General features: G+C 41.7%; 1 protein-coding gene across 1 annotated transcript; it reads left to right on the plus strand.

Moving 5' to 3' along the window:
• The first annotated feature begins 8062 nt into the window (after positions 1-8062).
• On the plus strand, positions 8063-21404 carry Ppp1r17 (protein phosphatase 1 regulatory subunit 17). Its single transcript, XM_046426013.2, has 4 exons — positions 8063-8144; positions 11626-11778; positions 13145-13297; positions 21202-21404. Exons 1-4 carry the CDS (start codon positions 8063-8065, stop codon positions 21279-21281), a joined length of 468 nt encoding a protein of 155 aa, XP_046281969.1. The 3' UTR covers positions 21282-21404.
• Positions 21405-25351: the final 3947 nt, after the last annotated feature.

Below are 25351 nucleotides of genomic sequence, written 5' to 3' on the forward strand. Positions count from 1 at the left end.
ATAGTACTTTGCTGGTGGGATTAAAAAATAATCCAATTACTTTAATGGCATCATAAAATTAAACATGCAATGGCCAAAACTTGCACTTCTGGTTTTTCACACCAGAGAAATGAACAATTTTGTTCCTACAAAAGCCCCTATACAATATTCATAGCAGCTTTATTTGTAACAGCGAAATATTAGGAATAACCCAGACATTCTTTAACAGGTGAATAGAGCAAACTGGTGTGTACCCCAGAATACTACTCAGCAATAAAAAAGGAACACATTTAAGTGATGGACATTATTATCCGAAGTACATGTATGAAGACATGAATTGGTGTGAATATACTTTGTATATAACCAGAGATATAAAAAATTGTGATATATATATATATATACACACACACACACACACACACACACACACATTTGATGCAGGCAACAACCTGGATGAATCTCCAGGAAATAAAGTTGAGTGAGGAAAAAAGAAAAACACAAAAGATCACACATTATGGTTCCATTTTTATAACCTTTTTGAAATAACACCATTAAAGAAGTGGAGAACAGATAAGTAGTGGGCAAGTATTAAGGAATCGGTGGCGCTAGAGAAGGTGAGGAGGAAGGAGACCGGGTGCCTCTTTAAGGGCAAGATGGGAGAGACTTGTGGTGGTGGAAAGCCTCTGTTTCTGCCTGTCTCCTTGTCATTATTCAGGTCTCCATATTGTACTATAGTGTTCAAGCTGTTGCTATTGGGAGAACAGTACGAGTGTTCTCCAGCTATTATTCTTTTTTTTTTTATAAATTTCTTTTTAAAGAGAGAGTGAGAGAGAGAAAGAGAGAGAGAGAATTTTAATATTTATTTTTTAGTTATCGGCGGACACAACATCTTTGTTTGTATGTGGTGCTGAGAATCGAACCCGGACCGCACACATGCCAGGCGAGCGCGCTACCGCTTGAGCCACATCCCCAGCCCTCCAGCTATTATTCTTTACAACTACATGTATGTGGCTCTACCATTATCTCAGAAAGGTGACACTTAAAAAGAAGTTAAGCATTTAGGAGGAAAAGATATCTTTTCCACTGAGGTTGGATGAGACGCTGCTCACTCAGTGGCCAAAAGGCTTTGGACAAGATGAAGCAGGAAGCCGGGCACAGAGGGTTGTATCTAGGCACCGTCCCACAGAACCTGGGCCTTTCTTCCTAACCAGGAGTAGTGCCTTTGGACAGCCTCCATTTCCTTCTAGAAGGTTCCAAAAAGAAAGCAACCAAGTGAATCAGACAAGGATGCCCACTTCCTGCCAACTTGTTACCAAGGCCTCTGAAGAAATCCTAACCCTGCAAGTCAACCTCAAACTAGTTTACTGTGATTCTAGTTCTGTTATTTAGAGGCTCGTCAATGGAAGGGAAGCATCCGTCATCCATTACCAGAGACAAGCAGGGGGAAAGGGGCTGCCCAAGACCTGTACTGCACGTGACCTCCAGGAAGGAAACAATGTGCTTGATAGTGATCAGACGTCATCTGTGAAAAGATGTCTCTTGGGCATCATTGGGTGGTATCTTCCTTCCTGTCTGTGCTGATCCCTACCTGATCTCTGGGACTGTCCTCACTGCATAAAGATGCCCAGAGCAATGACTGTGAAACTGCAGCTCCTCCAATCAGCACAGAGAGCTCACAGCGAGCTTTCTTCCCCTGCACCCTTGCTTAGGCACTCTTTGGCTCCAAAGGGTGCGTACCACATGTGCATTCCTAATACTGGAACATTTGGTTCAGTTCTTTTGAAGGAGTCAACTTTTCCTGGCTTCCCCATCCCAACCTGCATAGTAAAGAGTTGCCTTCTTTGCCGTTGTGCTATTTGGAATGCTCTGGTGAGCAGTGTTGCAAAGTGGTTAAAAGAATGAACTTAGCATCAAATTGCCAGGTTCACACCCCAACCCTGGCATTTAATAGTGGTGAGATCTAGGGTAGATGATTTGATTACTCTGAGTCCCAGCTTCTTCATCATTATAATGGGGGAATGACAGTCTCTCATCTCACACGGTTGTTTGAGGATTAAATGAGTTGATACATGTGAAGAGTTTGGAAAAGTGCCTGATGTATGGGAATATTAACAGCATGTCAACATTAGCGATTGCTATTATTATTTTTCCTTTACTCATCATCATATCATTCTAAGAGACAGTAGGAGTGGTCAAAAGTCTGCTGAACTGAAATTTAAATTGATTTGAGGGTCAATTTAAAATTTGCTGTATCACCGTTAGGTCAAGGTCACTTAACCTCTCTGTGCCTCAGTTTCCATATTTGCAATATCAGGCAAAAAAGAATATATAAAACTATTGCTGGATTGTTAGGGAGCTTTAAGGATGTAGCTGCTTTCAGAATTTCTCTGGTTTGCACACTGTAAACTCAAAGCAGGATTCGATGCATTGTACTTTTCTAATATTCAATTATTGCTGTTGAGAGCAGTGCCCGCTAAGGTGAGGTTAGTCCTCTCTCCTTCTCCATCCCCCTTGCCCTGGCGCCTGAGAAGCAGAGCATCCCCATAGCAACAGCAGCAGCTGGTCCCTAGATAAGAGGAGCTGGAGCGGGGCAGCACAGCCTCTGCTGCAGAGCAGCCAGCCAGCCTCAGTGAATAGGAAAGCCTCCTCCTAGTCTCTGGCCTTCTCATCCCGGGACCCTCACCGATTGGTAAGTGCTTTGGATTTTTTTCCTCGACAAACTTTTGTGATGAGCAAAGCAAGTTTCCAATAAGTTACAGCTTCTTTGTGGTTGCTGGGACAAAGACAGTTGTAGCTGGTGGCATTGGGGTAGGGCTTTATGGCTAAGCTGAGGCATGGTGGGGAGCAGAAGTCATTACTTTCATGTCATTTTTTCCAAGGGACGTGGGGTCCTGAGTTTTGTGAAAGCCTGTACCCTCGCAAACTACATTGTAAAGTTTCAAGATGAGCGTTGTGTGTATCTGCATATTCACACAGCACAAAGAGTCTCAGCTTATCAGGCTGGGCAAAGTATACCATCTGCATGCCCTACTTCAAGTCACTCCTTGAGGAATACTGTGGATTTAGGTCTTCTCAGTGAACAAATTTGATTTTTAAATGTGGTACTCTTTGTCCTGAATTTCTCAGGTTAAAGAGAGGGGTACTAAAGGATATGAATTGTACATAGCCAGAGGGGGCATTAACCAGACGGCACATTGGGTGATGGTTGTCATTGTTGAAACTTTTGATTGCATCAAGTACATCTAGACCTGATTACTTTTAAGATATTCTTTAAAATACCATCATCTCACCCAAGTATCCACTGGCTACAGAGAATTGCTATGTTCCCAAGATCTGAAAGTGGGTGTTCTGCCATTGGTTTGTGCCTTGAAATGTTCTAATCTTATTAACAGCTTTAGAGAAGGCCAGGTGTGGAGCGAGATTATTCTGAAAATCAATTTAGATAGTTATAGATGTAGGCATCATAATCACAAGACTAAGAGTGCAAAGAAGGCAGCTCATGCTCATGATAGTGTTAGCATGTGCTGGGTCCTGGGCTGGGTGCTATCCGCATATTATATTATTAGTACTCTCAGTGATGCTGGAGAATAGGCACTAGCATCCACTATTTACAGATGTGAAAGCTTTTTCAAGAGAACACATGGATTTCCCAAATTCACCAAGTTAAAGAGGGACAAGCAACCCAGCATTTGCTTCTGCCTCTGAGCATCCGAGGTTTACAGTCAGAGAGGAATTCTCTGCCCATGAGTTAAACCGTATATTCTTACATCCAACTGAGAAAGCTACTGAGACTCAAAAGAAAAAGTTCCCAGACCAACTTCTGACCTCAGACTGAACTCACTAATCTCCTGCAGCTGCAGAGATAGCATGTAATCCCCCTGAAAAAGAACTAGCCTGAGATGATGGAAGCTGGTCTCAGCAAAAACGGGTCCTCAAGTTTCTGCAGGCTGGATTGCCCTCCAGCAACTTCTTGGGGTTCCTGCCCAGGCATCCAGTTCCTTAGCCCTCTCAGTTGCTCTTCTCAAAAGGTTAGGTGACCTCTGCCATTAACGTTTGCTGAGAACTGTGACATCTGTTTATAGATCTCCTCTCTCAGTCCTATTTGCTTTTACAAGTGTCTCTGTGAAAAGAAAGGCTTTGTCTCTTGGGAAAAGGATTAGTCAGGAAGTTGTAAGAGTTTAGCATCTGGGGCCCTACAAACCCTCCTCAGATCCTGAAATTACAACTCCTGATCTCTTTCTTATACATGCTTTGCTCATTCTCCCAAACCAACACCCAAGAAAAGAGTACAGATCCACAATCCTTTATTCTCTAATTAAGAAATGTGAAAATTTCTGAAAACCAAAAAAATCTGAAACTGTTTGTGTGAAACTCAACATAAAGTTATTGGGTAGTCAAACCTGACCTGGAAGGATTGGAATCTTCATGGGGTCTGTGCTTGCCACCATTCAGTGTGAAGATTCATATTTAGCTGCAGAAATAATGTGTGCAATCCCTGGTGCTCCCTAAGGCCCCTTGGGGGTGTTACATAATAAAAATGCCCTCATTTCTACAGCACATTTGACTTCTAGCTCATCAGGTGAGGGTAGGTGGCCTCAAATTGACAATTACAGAGCAGAACAAGCCACCACTGTGTCAGTGTTAAAATTCAGAGACCACCCTGAACCAGAAAAGGCAAGAGATAATGAAGGGTTACAAATCTTTCTACTAGAGACAATTATGGAACAACCCCAAAGGTAAAGTCTCGGTCAACAAGTGCCACTGAATGCCCTAGCTTTTGCGTTGCAATCTGAAGACCCAGAGAACCTTAGATATAAAGGGAACTGATACCTCCCAAGTCCCCAAATGATAGGAAGCTGCTAAGGAAGATGATGGACACTTCCCTGGATCACGTGACTAGGGCACGTGCCACACCTGGCTTTCTCTAAAGCTGTTAATAAGATTAGAACATTTCAAGGCACGTGTATGATGCCTGCTTGGAGGGGAGAATGAATCAAAGAGGAAAGCAGGGCAGAGTCGAGAGCTGGAATTAAAAACATCCTCTTTCTTAGTTCAAGAAATAGGCTCAGGTCTTACAATGGTTTGCTCCTAAAGAGCATCCTTTTCTCTGAGAAGGCAAGTGGGGAGTGGAGCAGGTGGTGGCCTCATACTGATATTCAACAGGCAAGTACAGTAGCAATGATCAATAAGAGGGTACACATTCCAATAGCTCTGCCCTCCAAGTACTTGCTCTTGATGGAGTTTCTGACAGGAAGGTCACAATGACATAACCCCATGGGCAGAATGTGTTCCACCAAACATGAGAAATTTTTGTAATAGAAAATATTTTTGAATCTCAAATCTGGAAATCCTCTCTCAACCCCTCTTGCAAATAGTCTTGCTGGTTCACACTGATTTAAAACAGTGTTTGTTTTCCCATTGGACAATATAGCCTCCTTGCAGAGGTAGCACCTGTCAGTCTCATGAGGAATCTCTAGCTGCCCTAGCATGTCCGGGGCCCTCTAATGGTGGAACTGATCAACCTGGGGCAGGTTCTTCCCTCTCTGCTCTGGTGCTGTCAGGGCTGCTTCCTTCGGATGAAACTGCATTTGAATTGTTGAAAACAAAAGGTTCAATTGTTTCTTAGAATTTTCCGCTTACACAGCTATCTAGTGAGGTGTAGAAAATGGCACATGATAAGAGCTATCATCTCTTGAAGAGCGAGTACAATGTGCTAAGCAGTGAGCTACACAGGAACTCTATGAGGCAGTTATTATTTCTGTTTTACAAATAAGAAAACTGAGTAAAAATGGCAATTGTGCCGGGGGCAGGGGGGGGGGGCAGGCAGAGAAGAAAGGGCCCATATGTCCCTGAGTGTCAGTCTATAGGGGTATAACAAAGAAGCTAGTCTTGCAATTTTCATCATAGCTTCTAGGTAGAGAGGGTAAAAATGACTATATTGGGCTGGGGCTCCATTTACCCTCACCTCATCATTAATATTTAGCAACTTCATCAAAGTCACATAGCTTTTTAGTTACTAACTGAGCTGAGATTTAACCTAGGTTTATTGACTTAAAAGCCTGTGTTCAAATTAAATAATCAGCTATTGGACACTTGGGGGCAGCCTTGTGACCCAAGCATGAAGAAGAGCTACCTTAAGTTGGGGAGAAGAAGAACAATCACCAGATAAGACCAGAACTCCAAGATCAAATGATGGCTTTGAGCATGAGTGCATAACTATTTGGGTCAGATCTTCCCTGGGGTGATTTTCTGTACAACGGCTATGACTGGACCCATGACTTCCCAGAGAAGAGAAAGATGGGTTAATTAGGTGCAAAGTTCCCCAACTGAGGCTGTAACTTTTCCTTGAGACCTCAGCATAGAGCCCCCTTCTAAGTGGTTTCCCATAGCTCTTATCATTAAATATGGAGGTAGGAGCTACCCGAAATAACAGCACACTTCTTTATGGTCCAGGGGAGTTGGCCATATCTATATACACATTAAGAACAATGGTCGGCATTGATTTCTGCTGAAGTCACATAGCACATTCAGTCTGCCCAGAGTGACACTAAAAGCCAGGCTCAAGTGATCAGTTAATGGCTCCATCTGCTATGCAATGATCTCAGCTCACAGGGGGAGAGGCCCTCCAGCCTTTCCTGAGAACACTGGCTAATTCCTCAGAAGACAACTGAGTCGAACTTATTCTATGAGCTTGAAATGTTAGCACAATTGGTCTTTTGTGTTCCTCTGCACACCGCAGGTCCAGAAAATCTCAAGAGAAGATGATCAGCTGAGCCAATTTAATCTTATTTGTTCCTCCCCCACCATTCTTGCTATTGTAGGACCTGAGTACTAATTATCAGAGAACCTCAGAAAGGAACTTTAAGAAACAGGATTTGAACAGTCTCTAATGAAGATTTCCTATAAATCTCAGCTAATGCATTTTTCATTCAGACCTGACGCATGTCCATTCTGGATTTTCACTCCTCTTGGGCAATGACTGTATCTAATGGCTCTGGAAGTTCAAATGGATTTGTGGTTCAGGAAAGATGGAGGATAAGGGGAGGCAGACAGCCTTGCTCTCATGTCAGGAATCCCTAGGGAGAAAACAATGAAGATCCATCTGAGGCCTGAATTTTCTCCTGGCACAACTCTACCACCCTCATAATATGGTCTGGGAAGCAGTCTCATTACTTTATAGTTATGAGATAGAATGGTGGAAAACTAGAAGCCTGGTTAAATTTGGATTCAATAATTCACTTTGTTTTTAAGAGATGGGTCTAGTGAAGTCAGTAGAACTAGATTTGGATCTAGGCTTGGTAATTTAATAGATGCATGACTAAGTAAATTAGGTGAACTTTGTGAGCCTCAGTTTCTTCATCTGTGAAACAGACATAATCCTATTTTGCAGGATTCAGCTGACAAAATACAGGTGAAGTTCAATCAAGATTTTCTATTCTGATATGTGGATGCTAATCCATAATGGGGATGTGGGGGGAGCATGGGAGGAATGGAGGAACTTTAGATAGGGCAAAGGGGAGGGAGGGGAAGAGAGGGGGTAGGAGAGATGGTACAATGAGATGGAAATTATTACCCTAAGTACATATATGAAGACACAAATGGTGTGACTCTGAACAACCAGTGACATGAAAAATTGAGCTGTATATATGTACTATGAATTGAAATGCATTCTGCTGTCAAGTATGACAAATTAGAATAAATAAATAAATTTAAAATTAAAAAAAAAAGATTTTCTATAACTCTGAGCTAACTTATTTCTAACTCAGAATCAGTCGAGGTATTTATTCTGAAACTCTTAAAATGCCTCTGAAAGAGGAAAAATGCTGAGCATTTGATATATGACAATTAGCAAATAAATCTGTGTGCCTGCATGGGTGGGTGTATGATCCATCTTATTTGGGCTTAAAGTTTCATATCTAAGTATAAGAAGCAGTTCTTAAAAAATAAGACTGAGTTGGGAAATAATAGTTAGTGCTCAAAAAATATATTTATTTAATAAGTGAATGAGTGGATGAGCCACAGGCACCCTTACAGACTGTTTCTTACACATCTGTAGTATAAGAAGCACACCTGCTCTCCTTTGATGATGTCCACTGAGCAAATGCAGCCTCTGGAGCTCTCAGAAGACAGACTAGACAAACTAGACCCTCGTTACAGCCACTTAGGTAAGTGCTCCACTGTGAATGTCAGTCATGGAAGTCAGAAAGGGGTGTCTCTGCCATACGGCTTGCAGGCAAGTCAGAAAAGAGGCCCCTGAAACCTGATAGACTATGCCTTCTGGTGACAGCCAACACCAGCTGGATGGGCAAATAGCCATGGGTCTGTGGGGTCTGCCATGTAAATATTAGCTAAAGCACTGGGGACAGGTTCATTAGAGTTAAAGAGAGAGAGAAAGAGGAAGCATTGTCCTCTTTTGTGGGTCTGCTAGAGTCCCAGGCAAAGCATTTTTGAGGCAATAAATGGGATGTGGCAGTAGAGGTTGTTTCCAGTATTTCCCGGCACACTTACACCCCATGTGCAGTGCCAATAAAATATTTCAAATATCTCTCTTTGCCTATCAAGACAGAATTTTAAATAGCCTTTTTCTGTTTTATTGTCAATCTGTTTCCTTTCCAGAATTGACTTTTTGCATAACCTTTGTAATGAAAATACCAGAAACATTTCTGCCTCTACCCATTTCTAAAAATGAGACACTCAGACTTTTGATGGATGGGCCTTTTGCATATTCATAGCCTTTGTTTATGCCTCGCCCGGTTATGACTCCCCCCTCCTCTTCCCACTCCCCATTTGCCATCAAGATATTTTATGTTCAGAATTTCTCCAAAAGTGGGGAAAAATGCAATTGAAGTTAAAGTATAAACTGAAGCAAATGTCTTGCTCTATGTACTGTGTGCAGAGTAGTGCCTTAGGGTCAAAGGGTGGCCCACACCCCTGACAGGTACATTGCCAGGCTGAGCCCCCAGAGACCCCACAGCTGGGCAACACCCATTCTAAGCAACATTCATTCATTCAGTAATTCATTCATTCCTACCTATGGTATGTACAATATGGGAGAAATTAACTGTGCTGTGGGAGAACATGTTTTAAGAATTGCTCTTTTAACCAGGCATATGAAGACTCACAATTCCAAGAGCCCAGGTTTAATTCTGATCCCATAACCTGCCATCAGTGTCCCCTTCTGCCTTTTATTTGACATTTTGAACCTCATTTTCCTTATCTGCAAATTGGGGATTAATAGTACACTGTTTTGGTAGGCTTCTTTTGGAATTAAATGAGATGATGTGTTCAGGAATGATAGTAGTGTTTTTAACAACCAGGAAAGCACAGGCAGAGATGAATCAGAAAAACCGCTGGCCAATCTTGTGTGCTGGAATGACACGGAATGACCTAGAACATAAGTGATACTCAGTAAAGGCTCCTTTACAGCCTTTTTTATTGTATATATAAACTTTGTATAATCTAAAGCCTCATATGTAGTATGACTTCATAAATGTTTATTAAATGGAGATGATTGGATGAAATTTTCAAAATCTTTTAGGCAAAGGAAATGTTTATTACTATGCATGTGACTGAGGAAAATAATGTTATTTGATTTGGGGGTTACATATAGTGACCTTTTGATAATATAGGCATATTAATGTATGGTTACCAAGGGATAGTGGTTTCCTCAGGCATGTTGAATTTTCTAAAACAAAGGATAATTGTTTTAGAAACAATTATTTCTATTGTTTGCCCAATAAACCATAAAACTTGAAGGCAAGAGCAATCTACTTGTCCTTTTTATTCCTAGACTCTAGCAGGGCCTGATATACACTAGAAGCTTTAATAAACATTGATTTTATAAATGAACAAATGACAGATCCATAAATGTCCAGATCCACAAACTAAAATGAAGAGATTTGACCTATTTAATTTTCAATGTTTCCAAGAAATTTACCTGAATATTTTACTGAAAAAAGAAACAGAGAAGGAAAGAGAGAGAGAGGAGAGGAAAGAGGGAAAGAGGAGAGGGAGGGAGAGGCAGGGATCTGAAAGACCCAGTTAACCTCTGAATGTCCCCCATGTTCCTTCACATTTGTAGATCTAGCCAGACTGCATTCAGGTCATGGCTCAGAGTTTCCAGAGAGGACAAATATCCTGGTTGTTTTGTGGAATTGGCTTCTTTGAATCCCAACAGAATATCTCTTTACGCTAAACATGTTGGAGTCTATTCATTCAATCATATATTCAGCAAACATTTGATTATGGCTGCTAAGGAGATGAAAGACAAGTTGCTATCATTAAAAAAGGGAAGAGAAGACCTGCACAAATCAAAACTACATCAGTAAATTCCTCACCCGTCTTCACTTCTATGGCCAGAAGAGGCCTCCTGCTGATTCACGCTCGGGCTTCATCATTTGTCACCTTTAACAACTTTGAAGGTGTTACTTGAGCAAAAATTCTGTGACTATTCAGAAAATGAGAAAAGACACACAGGACTGGAGTTTGCATGGAAAGACTGATGAAGAGGGGGCCTTCCTCTGGGCCTGGTGGAACTTTAGGGGCTGAGCCATGGCAGAGGGAACATTTTATTAAAACATGTGAAATATATCAAATGTATCAGATGCTTTGCTGCTAACATGAGCAAACACACACACACACACACACACACATACATTCACACATTGATTTAATATTATCCTTGCTTTAAGTATTGAGAGACTATTAAAGTTCCTACAAATTAAGGCCATGCTCCCACAATTGGCAAATGAGAGAATTAGGACTTGGACGTGGGGTGGCTGATTCTCATTCAACATGTACTTATTGAAGGGAGAGGCCATTAAGAATAAAATTGCATGAAAGAATCTACTCCCTGATGTCTGGGAAGACGCTGAATAGAGCAACAGATGAATCACTTGGAGCAGTGAATGAGGGCCAGTGACAGAGAAGGATGAAGGAGAGCAGTAACAACCTTCAGGGGCCATGAGTATATGATCTGATGGAAGTGAGGTAGCCTCAGGACTCCAAAGGCTCTCCTGAGGTCCTGAGGGGACTAAGAAAAAGAAAGAGATTTAGAAGAAGAAAAAAGGGCTGGGGCTAGGATGGGCAAATAGGAGAGCTGCCAGGCCAGGGAAAAGAAAGATGAGTGGTGGAGCCCCACGTGAACCATCAGGAGGACACACCTGTCCCAGAAGTGAAAGAGAGTCAGGAATTTACTGAGAACCTCAGGGAAACTTCCCAAGATCAAGGGAGCTGCAGGTTCCACACTGACCCTTGGGGTGTCTAAAGAGAACAAACCTCGGGCAAAGGAAATTGAGCATTAACACAGAGAGCCTACCCCGTCAGAAACAACGCACACCCACGCTGAGGTCTGCCCAACCATCTTTTGAAGTTCTTCTTTGTCTTGCTTTTCAAATTCTCTTAATTGGGGGTTTCACAGAATTCCAGTTTTCCTTTCTCTCTATTCTAGTCTATATTGAGTAGATCATTCTGTAAATCTACTCAAGTCCTCTGTTGAAGAGACAAAAATAATAAACATTTTCCTTTTTCAGAACAAATGACCTCTGCTCCCAGTGTGGGACTAACCCTTACTCATGTTATATTCTTCTTCTTCTTCTTCTTCTTTTTTTTTTTTTTTTTTTTTGCTTCATATCCTGTCAAAAGCAGATGATCTTTCAGACCAGTTCATTAAGGACTGTGATCTCAAAAAGAAGCCAAGAAAGGGAAAGAACACACAGGCCAACCTGAATGTTGAGTCAGACCAAAAAAAACCAAGGAGGAAAGATACACCTGCCCTGCACATCCCACCTTTTATACCAGGTAATGGACAGCGCAGCCGCCTTGCACAGCTGGGAAGGGGAACCACCCCCACTGGACCATGTTGGTCCTAACACATCTTTTTAAATATTTGGGTATTTAAATAATAAATAATAGCTATACAGTACTATATTTATAATACAGTATTTTTCACTCACTGAGAGTAGACTTTGGGACAGAAAGGCATGCACTGCTCCAATCATTGGGGGTCCAGCTGATGGGCTCTGATATTATCAACAGACAGTGAATAAATCCACCACAAACTTCCAAAGCCATCGTGCTCATCAACATCCAGCAGGCATGAGGCGTTGGAAAGGAGGATTGGTGGGGAGATGGGTGTGAGACAATCACAGGCCACACCTGACTACAAAGGAGGCTGGAAATATAGTCCAGCTCCATGCCCAGGAAAAACATGGAGCAGTTTGATGAACAACTAACATGTCTCTCTATGAGACCTGAGATGTGACATGTGAGACTCCCTTATGCTCAAAAACTTTATTTGTTTGGTTTCTTTCTCCTTCACTCTTGGTCATTTCCTTCTTGTCCTTTCTACTCACAACATACTTTGAGGGGTACAAAACAAATGAAACAGATATTTCTGGGAAGGAACTTTCCTATATGTAAGAAATAACAGCCCAGACACACCCGAAATCTGCAGTAAGAAGAAACATCACGGGCTGGGATGGAACTCCGTTGTAGAGCACTTGCCTAGGATGCCTGAGACCCTGGGTTCGATTTCCAGCACTGTTAGAAAAGGAAAAGGAAGGAACATCATAATGGAAGTTCTAATTAAGAATCAGGGAAAATGAGTCTGGGTAGTGAGTTCTGATTTTTAGAGCATTATTAAATGATGGAGAAAATTTTCACCTGCAGAACAGAGGTGAGAAGGCAAGTAGGTGAAGGTGGGTGGAGGTAGGGCAATAATTAAAGTCTAAGGGTAGAAGTGTGAGGCACAGAACTTGCAGAACAGAAAATTACCCCACTGGCTAAGGAAGATGAGCTTTGGAGACAAAAAAAAAAAAAATCCAGGCTCAATCCCCATCCAACACCTAGAAAATGGAATAAATTGAGCCCATTTCTTTAGCTCACCTATCAGGTAGATCATGGTGGTGGTAGTACTAAATCCCTCAGGGATTTATGAGGCTAAAATGAAATCAGGCATGCAAACCCCTTTGTATAGAGGATGTTCCTAGTGCAGTCTGCATAAGTATTATTCTTACGCTAAGGAAACTTCATTTATTAAAATAAGTTTGGGAAAGCAACCTTGACTACCTTCACCAGGTGTATGTGCTGTGTTATGCACAACCCTTCTGTATGGGATATGTTTACTTGACCCTGCTTCTATCTCTCTGTTCCCCTAACCATGCAGGTGTGATTTCAGAACATCTAATTAAAAGATATGATGTTCAGGACAGACGTCCAAAGGGCAAAATAAACCCAGCTCTTCATAACTCTGACCTGGAACAGAAAAGGCCAAGGAGAAAAGACACACCTGCCCTGCACGTGCCCCCCTATGCAGCAGGTAAAAGAGCAGGAGGTGGTGGGAATGGGTCGGGAGCCTGACCACCAGGAGGTTCCAGGACATGGACTTTTTCCTGGCCCAGCAAGCTCGGTCTTGCCCAAGTGCTCTAGGGAGGAGTCACATGTACTGCTGCCTCTCAGATTTATCTTCATTGGCAGTTCCCCGGGGGATGACCTGGAGATGCCAGAGGCTCGGAGATTACTCCTGCTTCAGCAGAGCTGGTCAAATTCACTGAGCCAGTGAAACAGAAATGTCAGTGGGTCCTTGAGAACTGGTGAAATACCCTTCCCCGTCTCAAGTGGATCGTGTGTCCAGTAACTGATGGCTGATCCTCCCAAGTCACATGGACTAATTGACCAAGTTCTCAAAATAGGAGAGAGAGGAAGGGAGGAGAGAAAGAGAAATGCAGAAATACTGATAGCTATCTTATTATGTGTCCAATAGAAAACCTTACTGATCTGTGTTTATAATCCCAGGCTATAAGGGAGACTCTGTATGAGGTATAGTTCTTGTCCCTGAGAACTTTATATGCAAGTTAGGAAATAAAATGTGTACACTCATGATGATTAGAGTGTGAGACTGTGTGTGTGTGTGTGTGTGTGTGTGTGTGTGAGAGAGAGAGAGAGAGAGAGAGATACAGATGGTTTTGTAGGGAGAATAGCAAGTGAAAGATGTACTAATATTTACTGAGAACCCACAAAATGTAAGAAATGGCTTGTATCATGGATTTTTAAAAAGTCTACTGAGTAATGTAACAGAGTAGCTTTTACCTCCCTTTATAGACAGAGAAACAGAGAAACAATTTAATTCACTTGTCAGACGGTTTAAAGTCTTACCTGGATGAGATGGATAGATGGAAGGATGGATAGAAGGATGGCTGATTAACAGTTGGACTAATGATAGAATGACCAGATAAATAAGTGAATCAATCAAGGTTAAACACTACTAGGTGGAACAGCTGGAGTTCAAACCCAAGCCTCTCTGGCTTTAGCCAGGTTTTTACTGTACTGTGGGGTGGTTTGGACTTCTAGCATCATAGGAATGCAGAAGTTCCACTTTTGGAAGGAGATAAGATTTGATTGTTATTAAGAGTTTTCCATTATTTAATTTTTTTTTTTGGAGGGGGTACTGGGGATTGAACTCAGGGGCACTCCACCACTGAGCCACATCCCCAGCCCTATTTCTTATTTTATTTAGAGACCGGGTCTCACTGAGTTGCTTAGCGCCTCACTTTTGCTGAGGCTGGCTTTGAATTCAAAATCCTCCTGCCTCAGTCTCTTGGGATTACAGGCGTGCACCACCACACCCAGCATTCCATTATTTAATTTAATAAAGGAGGAAAAAGACATCTCAGAAAAAGACACCATGACAAACGAGGTCAGGGCCTCTAGATCTCCAAGCAAGCTAGAGAGACGAGTCCCAAGTTCCACAAAATTTGTGTTCTCTGTCCTTCCCTTCCTTTCATCCCCCTCATCCTCTCTTTCCAACTCTTTTTCCTTTCATCCATCCTTCCTTCTTGACTACTTACCTGTATATCAAAATGTATGTGACCCCACCTGGTCATGTTTAGCAGTATTTCTCCCCAACCCCCCCCCCACACACACACACACTTATATCCACACTCATTTCTAGTGACCAGCCTTTCTGAGCTCTGACTACATGTAACCTTTTAACATAATAAATTGTACTGATAACACAAGAAGTTTAGAACAGGCAGAAGTCTAATCCTCAAACAACCCTCAGTATTTTAATGGATATTTATTAAATCCTTGCTGTGTTCTAGGCACTGATACTGCAAGAAAGTCAATCATCATAGAGTTAGCCAGACACAATAGTGCATGCCTATAATCCTTGGGAGGCTGAGGCAGGAGTTCAAAGCCAGCCTGAGGAACCTAGTGAAGCCATATCTCTAAATAAAATATAAAAAGGGCTGGGGATGTGGCTCAGTGGTAAAGTGTCCCTGGATTCAATCCCTGGTACCAAAATAGTAATCATAATCATAATTGTACAAAGAGACAATAGAATCTCTCCTAGGGATAAATGCTAGGAAGAAAAGTAAAGGTGGGTATGGAAAGAGGGAGAGAGCTAGAGACTGCTTCCTGAGTAGGGAGTACAGGGAAGACTTCTCTTATGAGGGGACACTGAAACAGAGACCTGATGGGGAGTGTGGGGGGGTGCCATGGGGATAACTGGGCGAAGAGTATTTGAGCCAAAGTGATGAGTTCAAGTGACCACAAGTGGCAAAGTCTTTAGCCTTTACTCCCTCAGTATTTATTGAGAACCTACTATGCGCTAGGCACTGTTGGGAGTGCTAGACATACATTAGAAAACAAAACTAAAAAAAAAGTTCTTGTCTTCCCCGAGTGTATATTCTAGGTAGGGGAATATAATAACTAAATATTTGGTCCTGAAGCAGAATTAACACATATTTTCCAAAACTCACTCACAGGTAGGCAAATTGTAAACCACAAGATAACTCGCTCAGAGAGAAGGATGGTTCCCATGACTCCTTGTATCACTTGCCTGGGCAGGATCTGAATTAGCCTCTTCCTTCCCTCATTTGTCTTTTACTTCAGTCAACAGAGGTGGCTGAGCACAACTCTCCTACCTCATGCAGGACTTAAAGGAAGAAGCCACTCTCCAGCCTCTAACAGGTACACAGAGAGCAAGCCAGGGGCAAAATCCTTTCTTCTTTCACAGTAGATTTGCTATTGGAAAAGGAGTCCAGAGACCTTGGTGTAACTGACTGAAGAATAATAGCCAATAGTTACAATTTATCCATTCCAACACTTAACCAAAGGAAGAAGGAGTTGTTACATGGTGATATTTCCATGGTAGAGCTGCACCCGTTGATGCAATAATAAAATATCTGATAAGTCTTGCATCAAAGTAATCATTTTGACTTATGTAACCCAGATGAGCAAACTCTGATCCATTGCCATGATTTTTTTCCTGTTTCCTATTAGTCTACTCATTCTATAGGTTATGCTGCAATATAGGAAATTCTACTTTAGAATTGTGTATGACTTAAATCTATTTTCTTTTCTTTTCTTTTCTTTTTTTTGCCTCTGTTAAATATTTCTGTCCTTAAATCAAATGAAAAGGAAAGAAAGGCACAGACTGTAACACATGCTTTCTCATTTGCAAATAAGGGGCAGAGCCAAGCAAGATAGTGTGGAGCATACAGACAATTCTCAAGAGAAATGGACCAAGGGTGGGTGGGAAAGTCTACTCCTGCTCAGCTACACTGCTTTCCCACCTTTACTGACCCTCAAACTGACACACATTTTCCCCCAGCTCCCCCGGTCCAGGTCCCAGTGACCTCAGCCAACTCAAAGCCTCTGTTAACCGATCTTTTCAAGTCCAAAATGACTTTTTCTTTTCCGAACTAACTCTCTACTAGACATGGGCATGCAAATACCCAAGACTCTGCCATTGTTGTTAGTATGGTCTTTTGTTCTCATTACTGTTATTATACCTGTTATGTAAATTGACCTACTTCAACAGCTTGTTTGCTGAATTCATGAGGACTGGGTTGTGATTCAATCACCTTATGTTTCCGGTATTGACCTTGATATCAGCTAGTCCAATCCTTTCTATATAGCAGTGCTCCATAATTATCTGCTGATTTGATATTCTACCTGTCAATCATGATTCTGCAGTACCTGATAGAGACTGATTATTTTCTACCCATTCTTGTGTTTATTTTACTACCACAGAGTTAGTAGAGAGAAAAAAATATTTACAGGCAGGGAGCCATCTGACTACATAAAATTTTGCACGGGCTTTGAAGGCAAGAAAACTCTATATTTCCTTTTCTGCTCCTTAGTACTTTCAAAGCTCTGAAAAATGAACACAACTAAGAACTTTTTTTATTTCATCCATTCCTAAAAGGGGGGCTATAAAGGCTATCTCAAAGCACTGAGAACACTATTAAATAAAGTGTCAAAGCACTTAGCAGAGTTTTTGGCATATTGAAAGTCCTCAATAAATGTTAGTTCCTCTTCATTTTCTGTTTAATCTTATATTCTTTGAGATAGGTCAAACAATTTCTGAAGATGAGAATTCTCCTACTTCATACAAACCTGCTGATTCAGGGAACCTCCTAATTGATTGAACTCTGATCACTTGGCAATGGATGTTGCCTATATGCCACTACCTAAATCCCCAATTAACAGCTTCCCCATTGAATCAAAAATGTTTATCAAATACTGCAGCATGTGTAAGGGTTGGACGGGTGCTGTATGGCCATAGACTTGACACTCATTATGGAAATTTTTGAGTCAGCAAATGTTTACATTTAAGTATGTGCAATTATAGATATTGTTGTATGATTCTAGCTTTTATTAGCATATTAGCTGAAGTTACTCTATTTTTGAAGAGCCTTTTAGTATCTAAAGATTTGGCAATAATCAAAATGCTAGTTAAGCTGATAAGGATAGCGCCTTCGGCAGATGTTCAGAAAAACTCACGTTGGTTCTAATGAGGGTGTTGGGAGGAACTCACAGACAAATGCACCCTGGAGACATCTCCTCTCATTAGCCCTTGGCAAGGGAACACTGGACATGGATTCACTCTCCTTTCTAAGTCTCTTGCTAACCACTGTCCTTCTCCTAGGTTAATGAGCTCATTTGACAGGTTCCAACTGCCAGAATAGCCCCTCAGTAGGGTATCTCAGGCTCTCTTGCCAGCTCCAGGCTTGCTCCCAACTTGGTCCACAGTTTGCCAGGACCCCCATCTTGATGATTTCATGGCAGGGACCACTGGTTGTGATTGGTCAGGACCAGGTAACCAAGCATTGCTTAAGAGAGAAGGAAGTCTTGAGTTGGGGTCTGTAGCAAATAGAGCCAAGCATAGCTTGGCTAGAAGCATGAAAGAGGAACCTGCTGGAAAACTGGTTCATAAGCTTTGAACATCTGGCAGTCGAGGGAAATCAGACATTAAAATAGTGTGCTTGTACAAAGGAAAGGGACTGGTTTGTCCTTTGAAAGTGACACCTCCTCTGTCTTGCTTGTAATAACGTATTTTCTAAGATGGTTAGTTAGGACAGGGGGTGCCTTCTCTCTGGCTCCTATAGGTCAGAGGTACATGTCTATAATGTGGATGATCAGTTGTAGATGGTGCTGTACATGGGATCCTGCTCAAAAATAGCTCACTGCAAGGCTGATTGACCCTCAGAGGTCATTTTCAAATCACCAAAGCATCAAGAACAACAATGCAGTGGTAATATATATATATATATATAGATATTCCTGATTTAAAGCTCAACCTGAACAATAATATCCATGAATTCAAGATTTTGATAAGCTCCTATGTTAGCTTTCTGTTACTTTGACAAAGTACTTGAGAAAATTAACATAAAAGGAGGAAAGATTCAGTTTGTCTCACAGTTTCAGAGATTTCAGTTCTTGGTCCTTGACTCTGCTGCCTTTGGGCCTGTAAAAGCAGAATATCATGCCACGAATGGTATGATGCAATAGAGCGACTCACCTCATGATGGCCAGGAAGCAGAGAAGAGAAAGAGAGAAAGAAGGACCCAAAGGGGCCAGTGTCCCAATATCCTCCTCAAGGGCATGCCCACAATGACCTAACTTCCTCCCACTAGGCCCCACCTCCTAAAAGTTCCATCTCCTCCCAAGAGTGCTGTAAGCTGGGGAACAAACCTTCAATACCTGAATCTTAGGGGGGACATTTAATTAAGTTCCAAATCATAACACATAACTTTATTATAAAACATTAAAATTACTGTTTAGCTACACAAATATAAAACAGTGGCTCACATTTTTTTATTTTTTTTTATTTGGTATAATTAGTTATACATGGCAGTAGAATGCACTTTGACACATCATACATAAATGGAGAATAACTCCCATTCTTCTGGTTGTACATGATGTAGAATTACACTGATCATGTAATCATATATGTGCATAAGATAATTTATGTCTGATTCATTCTACTATTCTTCCTTCCTCCATACCCCTTCCCCTCCTTTCACTCCACTCTGTCCAATCCAAAGTACCTCTGTTCTTCCCTAGCTCCCACCTTATTGTGAATTTGCATCCGCCTATCAGAGAAAATATTCAGCATTTGGTTTTGGGGATTGACTTATTTCGCTTAGCATGGTAGTTCACTTTCAACTTGAAATGACCTCATGTGCTCCTATGGGTAGTCCACTCCACTTTAGGAAGCATCAGCCTTTATCATTTTGTAGGTTCCTCCTATCCTTGAAATCCCAGGACCTCCCCACCCCCCAACCTTTGGCCCAGATTCTCATCTTACTCTATGTCAAGGATACCCAAAGTAACCACAAAGCGTACCAAGACCTGGGACTATAAAGGCTCTCACCCATTTTGAATCAACCTACATGGAGCTTAATATAAAGACATATCCAGGAAGGAAGGATGAAAAGTTTCAGAATTCAACATAGCTAAATCTACATTCCCCTACTAGGCTATCTTAAATTCAAATAAAAATCCAATCCTCCACGCAGCTGGTATCAGAGAGAATATCTCCCACTGTGTTTCACACGTGATTTATGCAAAAGCTTTAGTTCCAGCCAGACTCTTGAAATTGTTTTTCTCCTCCAATAAATATTAGCTAATTGGTAAGGAACCCATCTGAACAAACTAGGAACTGAATCAAATGAATAGTCATTAAGATTAACACATAGTTTTCATTAATTTGCCACTGTTGAATGGAGTCCAGTGCTATAGAAAGGCCTCTTATGGTGCTCAGCTTCCTCCCTCAAGTTTAGATCTTTATGAACTGCTTCATGGACTGGAGCCTCTAATTACGAGAGGAAGGAGAGAGGGATCCAAGGCAAGGGTACAAGACACAACTGGGGGCTGGAATGGGAGGACAGGACTGGCCTCAGTCACAGTTCCACTGTCCTTTGTTAAAATGATCCTACTTGACCCTTCATAGGGTGAGCAGAACTATCCCGACCTCCTCGGCTGGACTTTTCTGAGCTAATCAGCCCAGAAAATTGGGCTCAGAAAAGAAATTCAGACTTCTGAGTTTCATAGACCAGAAAATTCTTTAAGAACAAAATACCATGGGGCCCAACAGAGGGATAGCAACTTTTTTTTTTTTTGAGTAAGAATGAGAAGAAATAATCATCTAACATGTCTAAAATTTTTTAAAAGAAAAAGATATTTTAATCCTCCAAAGAAGACAAAGAGTCGTCTCAAAATAAAGAGCCCCTTTTTAAATTATAGCTATACAGTTACATGGAAAAACTCACTACATTTTTCTTATTTTCCTTTTTTGCTCTAAACTATGTGAACCTCATCATTTCCTGGGACTAACATTTGGAAATGGCATGTCCAGCACCTTGGCTTAATATTTTCCCTGGTTGTTGGTAAAATATTTCAAAGCTTGACTTCATGAGGATGACCAGTTGCTTTGCGGGGTGGAGGTGGGGGGAGGGAGGGGCAGGGAGAAAGAAAAAGAAAAATGCATTTAGTTGTTCACAAGTATGATTCTTTGCTAAGTGTGTTATATTTACCTTAGTTAACCCAATAACACTTTATAATAAGCAGTAGTGTTCTCATTTTAGATTTTCTCATATGTAAAATGAGATTAAGAGGGTGGCAGAACTAAGCCCAGTGCAACTGAACTCCAAAATCCCATGTTTTCCATCCTATAGTACTGCAAGCTTAGGATCAGAAATCAGAGAAAGAAGGTGAAGGTTGTCTCTGACTCCCAGGCTTTGCATCCCCTTGCACCCAGAGTGGTGTCCTCATTGAGCACCTTGGGAAGGCCAAATAAGGCCACCCAGTACCCTCTCCCTCAGCACAGATGCTAAACGTTTCTAGGTTGCTGAGCTCCTATGTCTGCACTACAAGGTTGTCTAATATTTGAAGCAGAGGCACTTAATTGCAGATCTGTGCTTTGTTTTGCAGGTGTGAGACTGCTCAGGGACCAGAGACCCAAAGCGATTGTGGAAGATGACGAAAAGGATGGTGACAAGATAGCTATTTAAAGATATTTCCCCTGAGATCACTTGTAAATAGGTTAGATTGGTTCCCTATGGTGACCTAGGGAAAAAAATAGACTTGTTTCTGTTTGCATTTTGTCCTAGTCTGACGTTCAGATCTAGACACCTCCTCCCCAAGAGACATACCACATAAGATTGCCAGTCACCTCTGCTGTCTTTTTTTTTCTTTCTTGAGTCTGGTTTCTATTCCGACTCCTTACATTTTCATTTTCCAATGCATGGGAAAAGAAACAGATCGTCCCAAATTAGGAGTTAACAGGGAAAGCTCGGGGATTCCATTTCTGCATCTTCTGGATCAATTCACAGAGCAGAGAATGTGGATACCAAGGGGGATCCTTTGTGGCTGGTTCATCTGTAAGTCAAAACTTACCATCCAAATACCAGTTCTAGTAGGGGCTCCCTATTCCAGCTGGGGAGGTAAGAAGGTTTGGTTCTTAACTCACTGATTGTTTTGGAGTCTTATTTCTCCTGCCCTGACTTGAGAGTCCAGTTCTTTTGACACTCCTAAGAATCTTGTAACAGAAGCTGTAAAGGTGAATTTATGAACTCTAAGAGTCGACCCAGTTCCCCATGGCAGGGCTGAAAATGCCAGTAGCAGAGAGGGCTTGTCTGTCTGGAAATTTTACCAACATATCCTCTTATTTATTTATTTATTTTTTTAAAAACAACAATTCTTCACCATGGTTGTCCTGACATTTGAGAATTATGTCACAAGTGAGTTATTACTAATGGTGGGTAAAATATCAATGCTCATGATGGATTTACTTTTTATAAATTTAAGGCCAAATGAAGGTCATTCTCATATTTTTTGTCATTTCACTTATTTAGGTTCCTTTACAGTTTGTTACAGAAGTGAGGAAATTGTGATGTTAGCCAGTGAGCAGTGGTCTGTATTTAGCTCCTGTCCCGGCTTCCAATCTGCGGGTGCCTTTGAGGAGTTTTGCAAATGGATCTCATCCATCAACCAATAGATGAGGAAAAAGGCGAGAACTACCATTAAAAATAAGAAAAGTCGATATTGAAATCATCATACTTCAGAGTGAGAATATGGAAGCTCTGTGTATTCCCTAGTTCCAACAGTTTATTAATTCCTTCTGTATTTCTATTCCCCTCACAAAGAGGAAAAAGATGCAAGGCAGCTGGAAATAAAGGTACTTCTATCCACATCTCTATGCCCTGGTGCATTTGTCCTGAAAGCACTACTTACAAAGAACAGAGGTTGCAAAAGAGGCTCCCAAGTCTTGGTTTTGGTTTGGTTTGGAAATGTTTGAATTAGATGTTAATATGTTACAACCCAATCAGGAGAACTTACACAAAATTCTAGATTTCCAGATTCTCTTGGAAAAAAAAAAATCTCAAAAGCTGGTAACTTTGGGTCTGATTAGAATTGTGGACCTCCAGCAGGAGCTGACCACTGGATGCCCTTGTAGAAGAAGCTAGGTTCCCAGTTGGCTATGGGCTATGTTCTCACACACTGTGTTTACCTCCAGCCTTTGCATGTAAGCTGAGAGCCCAGGAGCAAGGACCTGCATCCTATTCCCTGCCTTTGGATTCCAGCACTCCATTTCCATTCTGAACACCTCAATCCTAGTGTTGAGGGAGGGAAATAAAGTAATCAGGTTGCTGGTTGCAGCACAAATGGTTAAATAGCCTATAAGAAGCCAAAGCAGGGCTGGGGTTGTGGCTCAGGGGCAGAGTGCTTGCCTAGCATGTGTGAGGCACTGGGCTCAATTCTCAGCACCACATAAGAAAATAATAACAAATTAAGTTATTACAACTAAAAATATTTTTTTTAAAAAGAAGCCAAAGCAATTATAGGTATGTGAATAGCAGAATTATATCACTACCAATAGCCATTTTTATCAAAGGATCCTTACCCAAAAAGCATACATGCACTCTTGTCCTATCTGATTTGCTTTATAAACATGTCCATAGGGTATAATTGACAACTTCTAGGCTGCTCAGAAAAGTCTCCATTATTTCTGACTTCCTGAGGTAGGGTGACTGTGTAGAAACAAAGATCCTGGTTCCAGCCCCAACTGAGCAAGTCCCTGGGACTGAGTCTGGCTCTTTTTTTCTTGAAAATAAGGATAATAATTTTTGCTTTTCTTTTTTATAGTTTGAGAATTAAATGAGACAATGTGTGACAAAGAGCTTTGTAAGCTAAAATGCCCTCTCCAACTGTAGCACAGGAGAATGTGAAGACATCTTCAGAGCATGGACTGTGCCCTTTCCATGTTCGAGTCCCCACTGCCTGGGTGTTGAATGGGGAGCAATTTTGTAGAACTGACTCACCGCACTTAAAGTAGGATTTCAAGTAGGGAGACCCGGTCACTTTTCACAGTCTTCAAAGACCAGCCCTCTCCTCCTCTGTAGCCCAGTTCCAGCCTCAAACCAGGCATACTCAGAATGGGAGGGACCAAACCAACCCAACCCTAACCAACCCTCACATTGCTGGGGTGATTTGGATGGAAGCCACTAAGTGGAGAGGATATGTCACATTCCTCTGCAAACTGCCTGTTATCTACAAGAAAATGCAGGCAGGATATAACATTGATAAGAGGAGCCCAAGTTACTTTGAAGGGAGAGACTTTTGTGATTCTTTTCACAGACCAGATTTTGGAGGCAAGGATAATTCTGTGGTTAAGGATCCAATTAGAACCTCTGAGCGTGGGCTTAAGTGATAGAGTTGTCATGGCAGTGGAGACTTGAAAGTCAGATGTCACCCTGTTGTCAGCCAAAAGTCAAGAGGTGGACCTGGCAGGTTTCCCTGGAAACTTCCCTGAGATCCCCAATAAAACTGGAGTGCAGGACAGGCACATTGTCCCTCTCCTCTCTGAGAGGACCCACTCTCTCCCTTGAGAGTGTCCCCTTCCCCTTTTCCTATCCCTTTAATAAACTCATTCCTGTTACTCTGAGCAGACATGTCTAAAATCTTTCTGACTTGTATAGGATTCAGGGTTTGAAGGGGGTCTTCATGCTGCCTCAGTTTCTTGGAAGGTCCACTCTGAACAGCATGGCATAACCCAACCCAACCCTAACCAGCCCTCACATTGCTGGGGTGATGTGGGTGGAAGCCAAACCTCCCTCATGTCCCTTGCCCCATGGGGACTGTTTTCTAGCTAGGTAAAGTAGAGGTTTAATTGTTAGGTTTGCATTCCAATTATAATGATTCTCAGTATGTTTTGAACAACTGCCCTCCAACCAAATAATAGTTCTACTAAAAGTATTTCATGGTATCCATTCAGAAAGAATGCTCAAATTTAAGGCGCCCCAACAGGACTGGCATACAGCAGCCATTCCTTCATGCTGAAGGCCATCTACCAGGACATGGAGCCCAGGCTGCTGAGAGGAGGAGGCACTGGAGAGACTTAGCTCCCTTTCAAAAGCCCCACACAGGGCCTTTCTTTAAATCCATACAGCCTTTAAAAGCCATTGGCTGAGATCACACTGCCAGCTTCTAATGCCTAATTATCACTTGAAGAGGCAGAAGCTGGTGCTGATGGGTAGAGATAGGACCATAAAGGACTCAAGCAGAGTTTCCTTTTAAATGCAATGAAGTGAGTTTTCTCCCCACAGCCTTTGCTGTCCAGGTTCTCTTCTTTAAAGAAGGATAGGCTGAGATAGCATGCAGTCATGAAAATAAGTTAGTAAAGCAATTATTTTTGCCAGCTGAGAATCAGAGGCTAGTTACATGACGGATCTTAGAGAATCTCTGTCATCCAGTGTAAATGAGGCTCCTTTGCCACCTGTAATTTGTAAGTGTGAACATGTGTCAGAAAGCTCCCCAAGGCCATGAGAGAATGCACAGGAAATGGATGGACTTGCAACTTCCTCCTCCAGTTTTCCAAGACTGCCTTTCTCTTATGATCTGTGCAGAGGCTCAGAACACACTGATGACCATGAATGATTCTTAACCCAAAAATCGGGGCGGAAGACTCTCCATAGGTAAATGTACTCATAGGGAAAATCATGTGCGATTCAAAATCACCTCTGCCCTGGAAAATCCAAGATATCAGCTACCATTTCTCCAGAAAAAAAAGGATGGGCATGCC

The sequence above is a fragment of the Marmota monax genome, unplaced genomic scaffold (assembly GCF_021218885.2).
Source record: "Marmota monax isolate L192 unplaced genomic scaffold, Marmota_monax_Labrador192_F-V1.1 WCK01_AAM20220418_F8-fsc00133, whole genome shotgun sequence".
In the NCBI taxonomy this organism is placed as follows: domain Eukaryota; kingdom Metazoa; phylum Chordata; class Mammalia; order Rodentia; family Sciuridae; genus Marmota; species Marmota monax.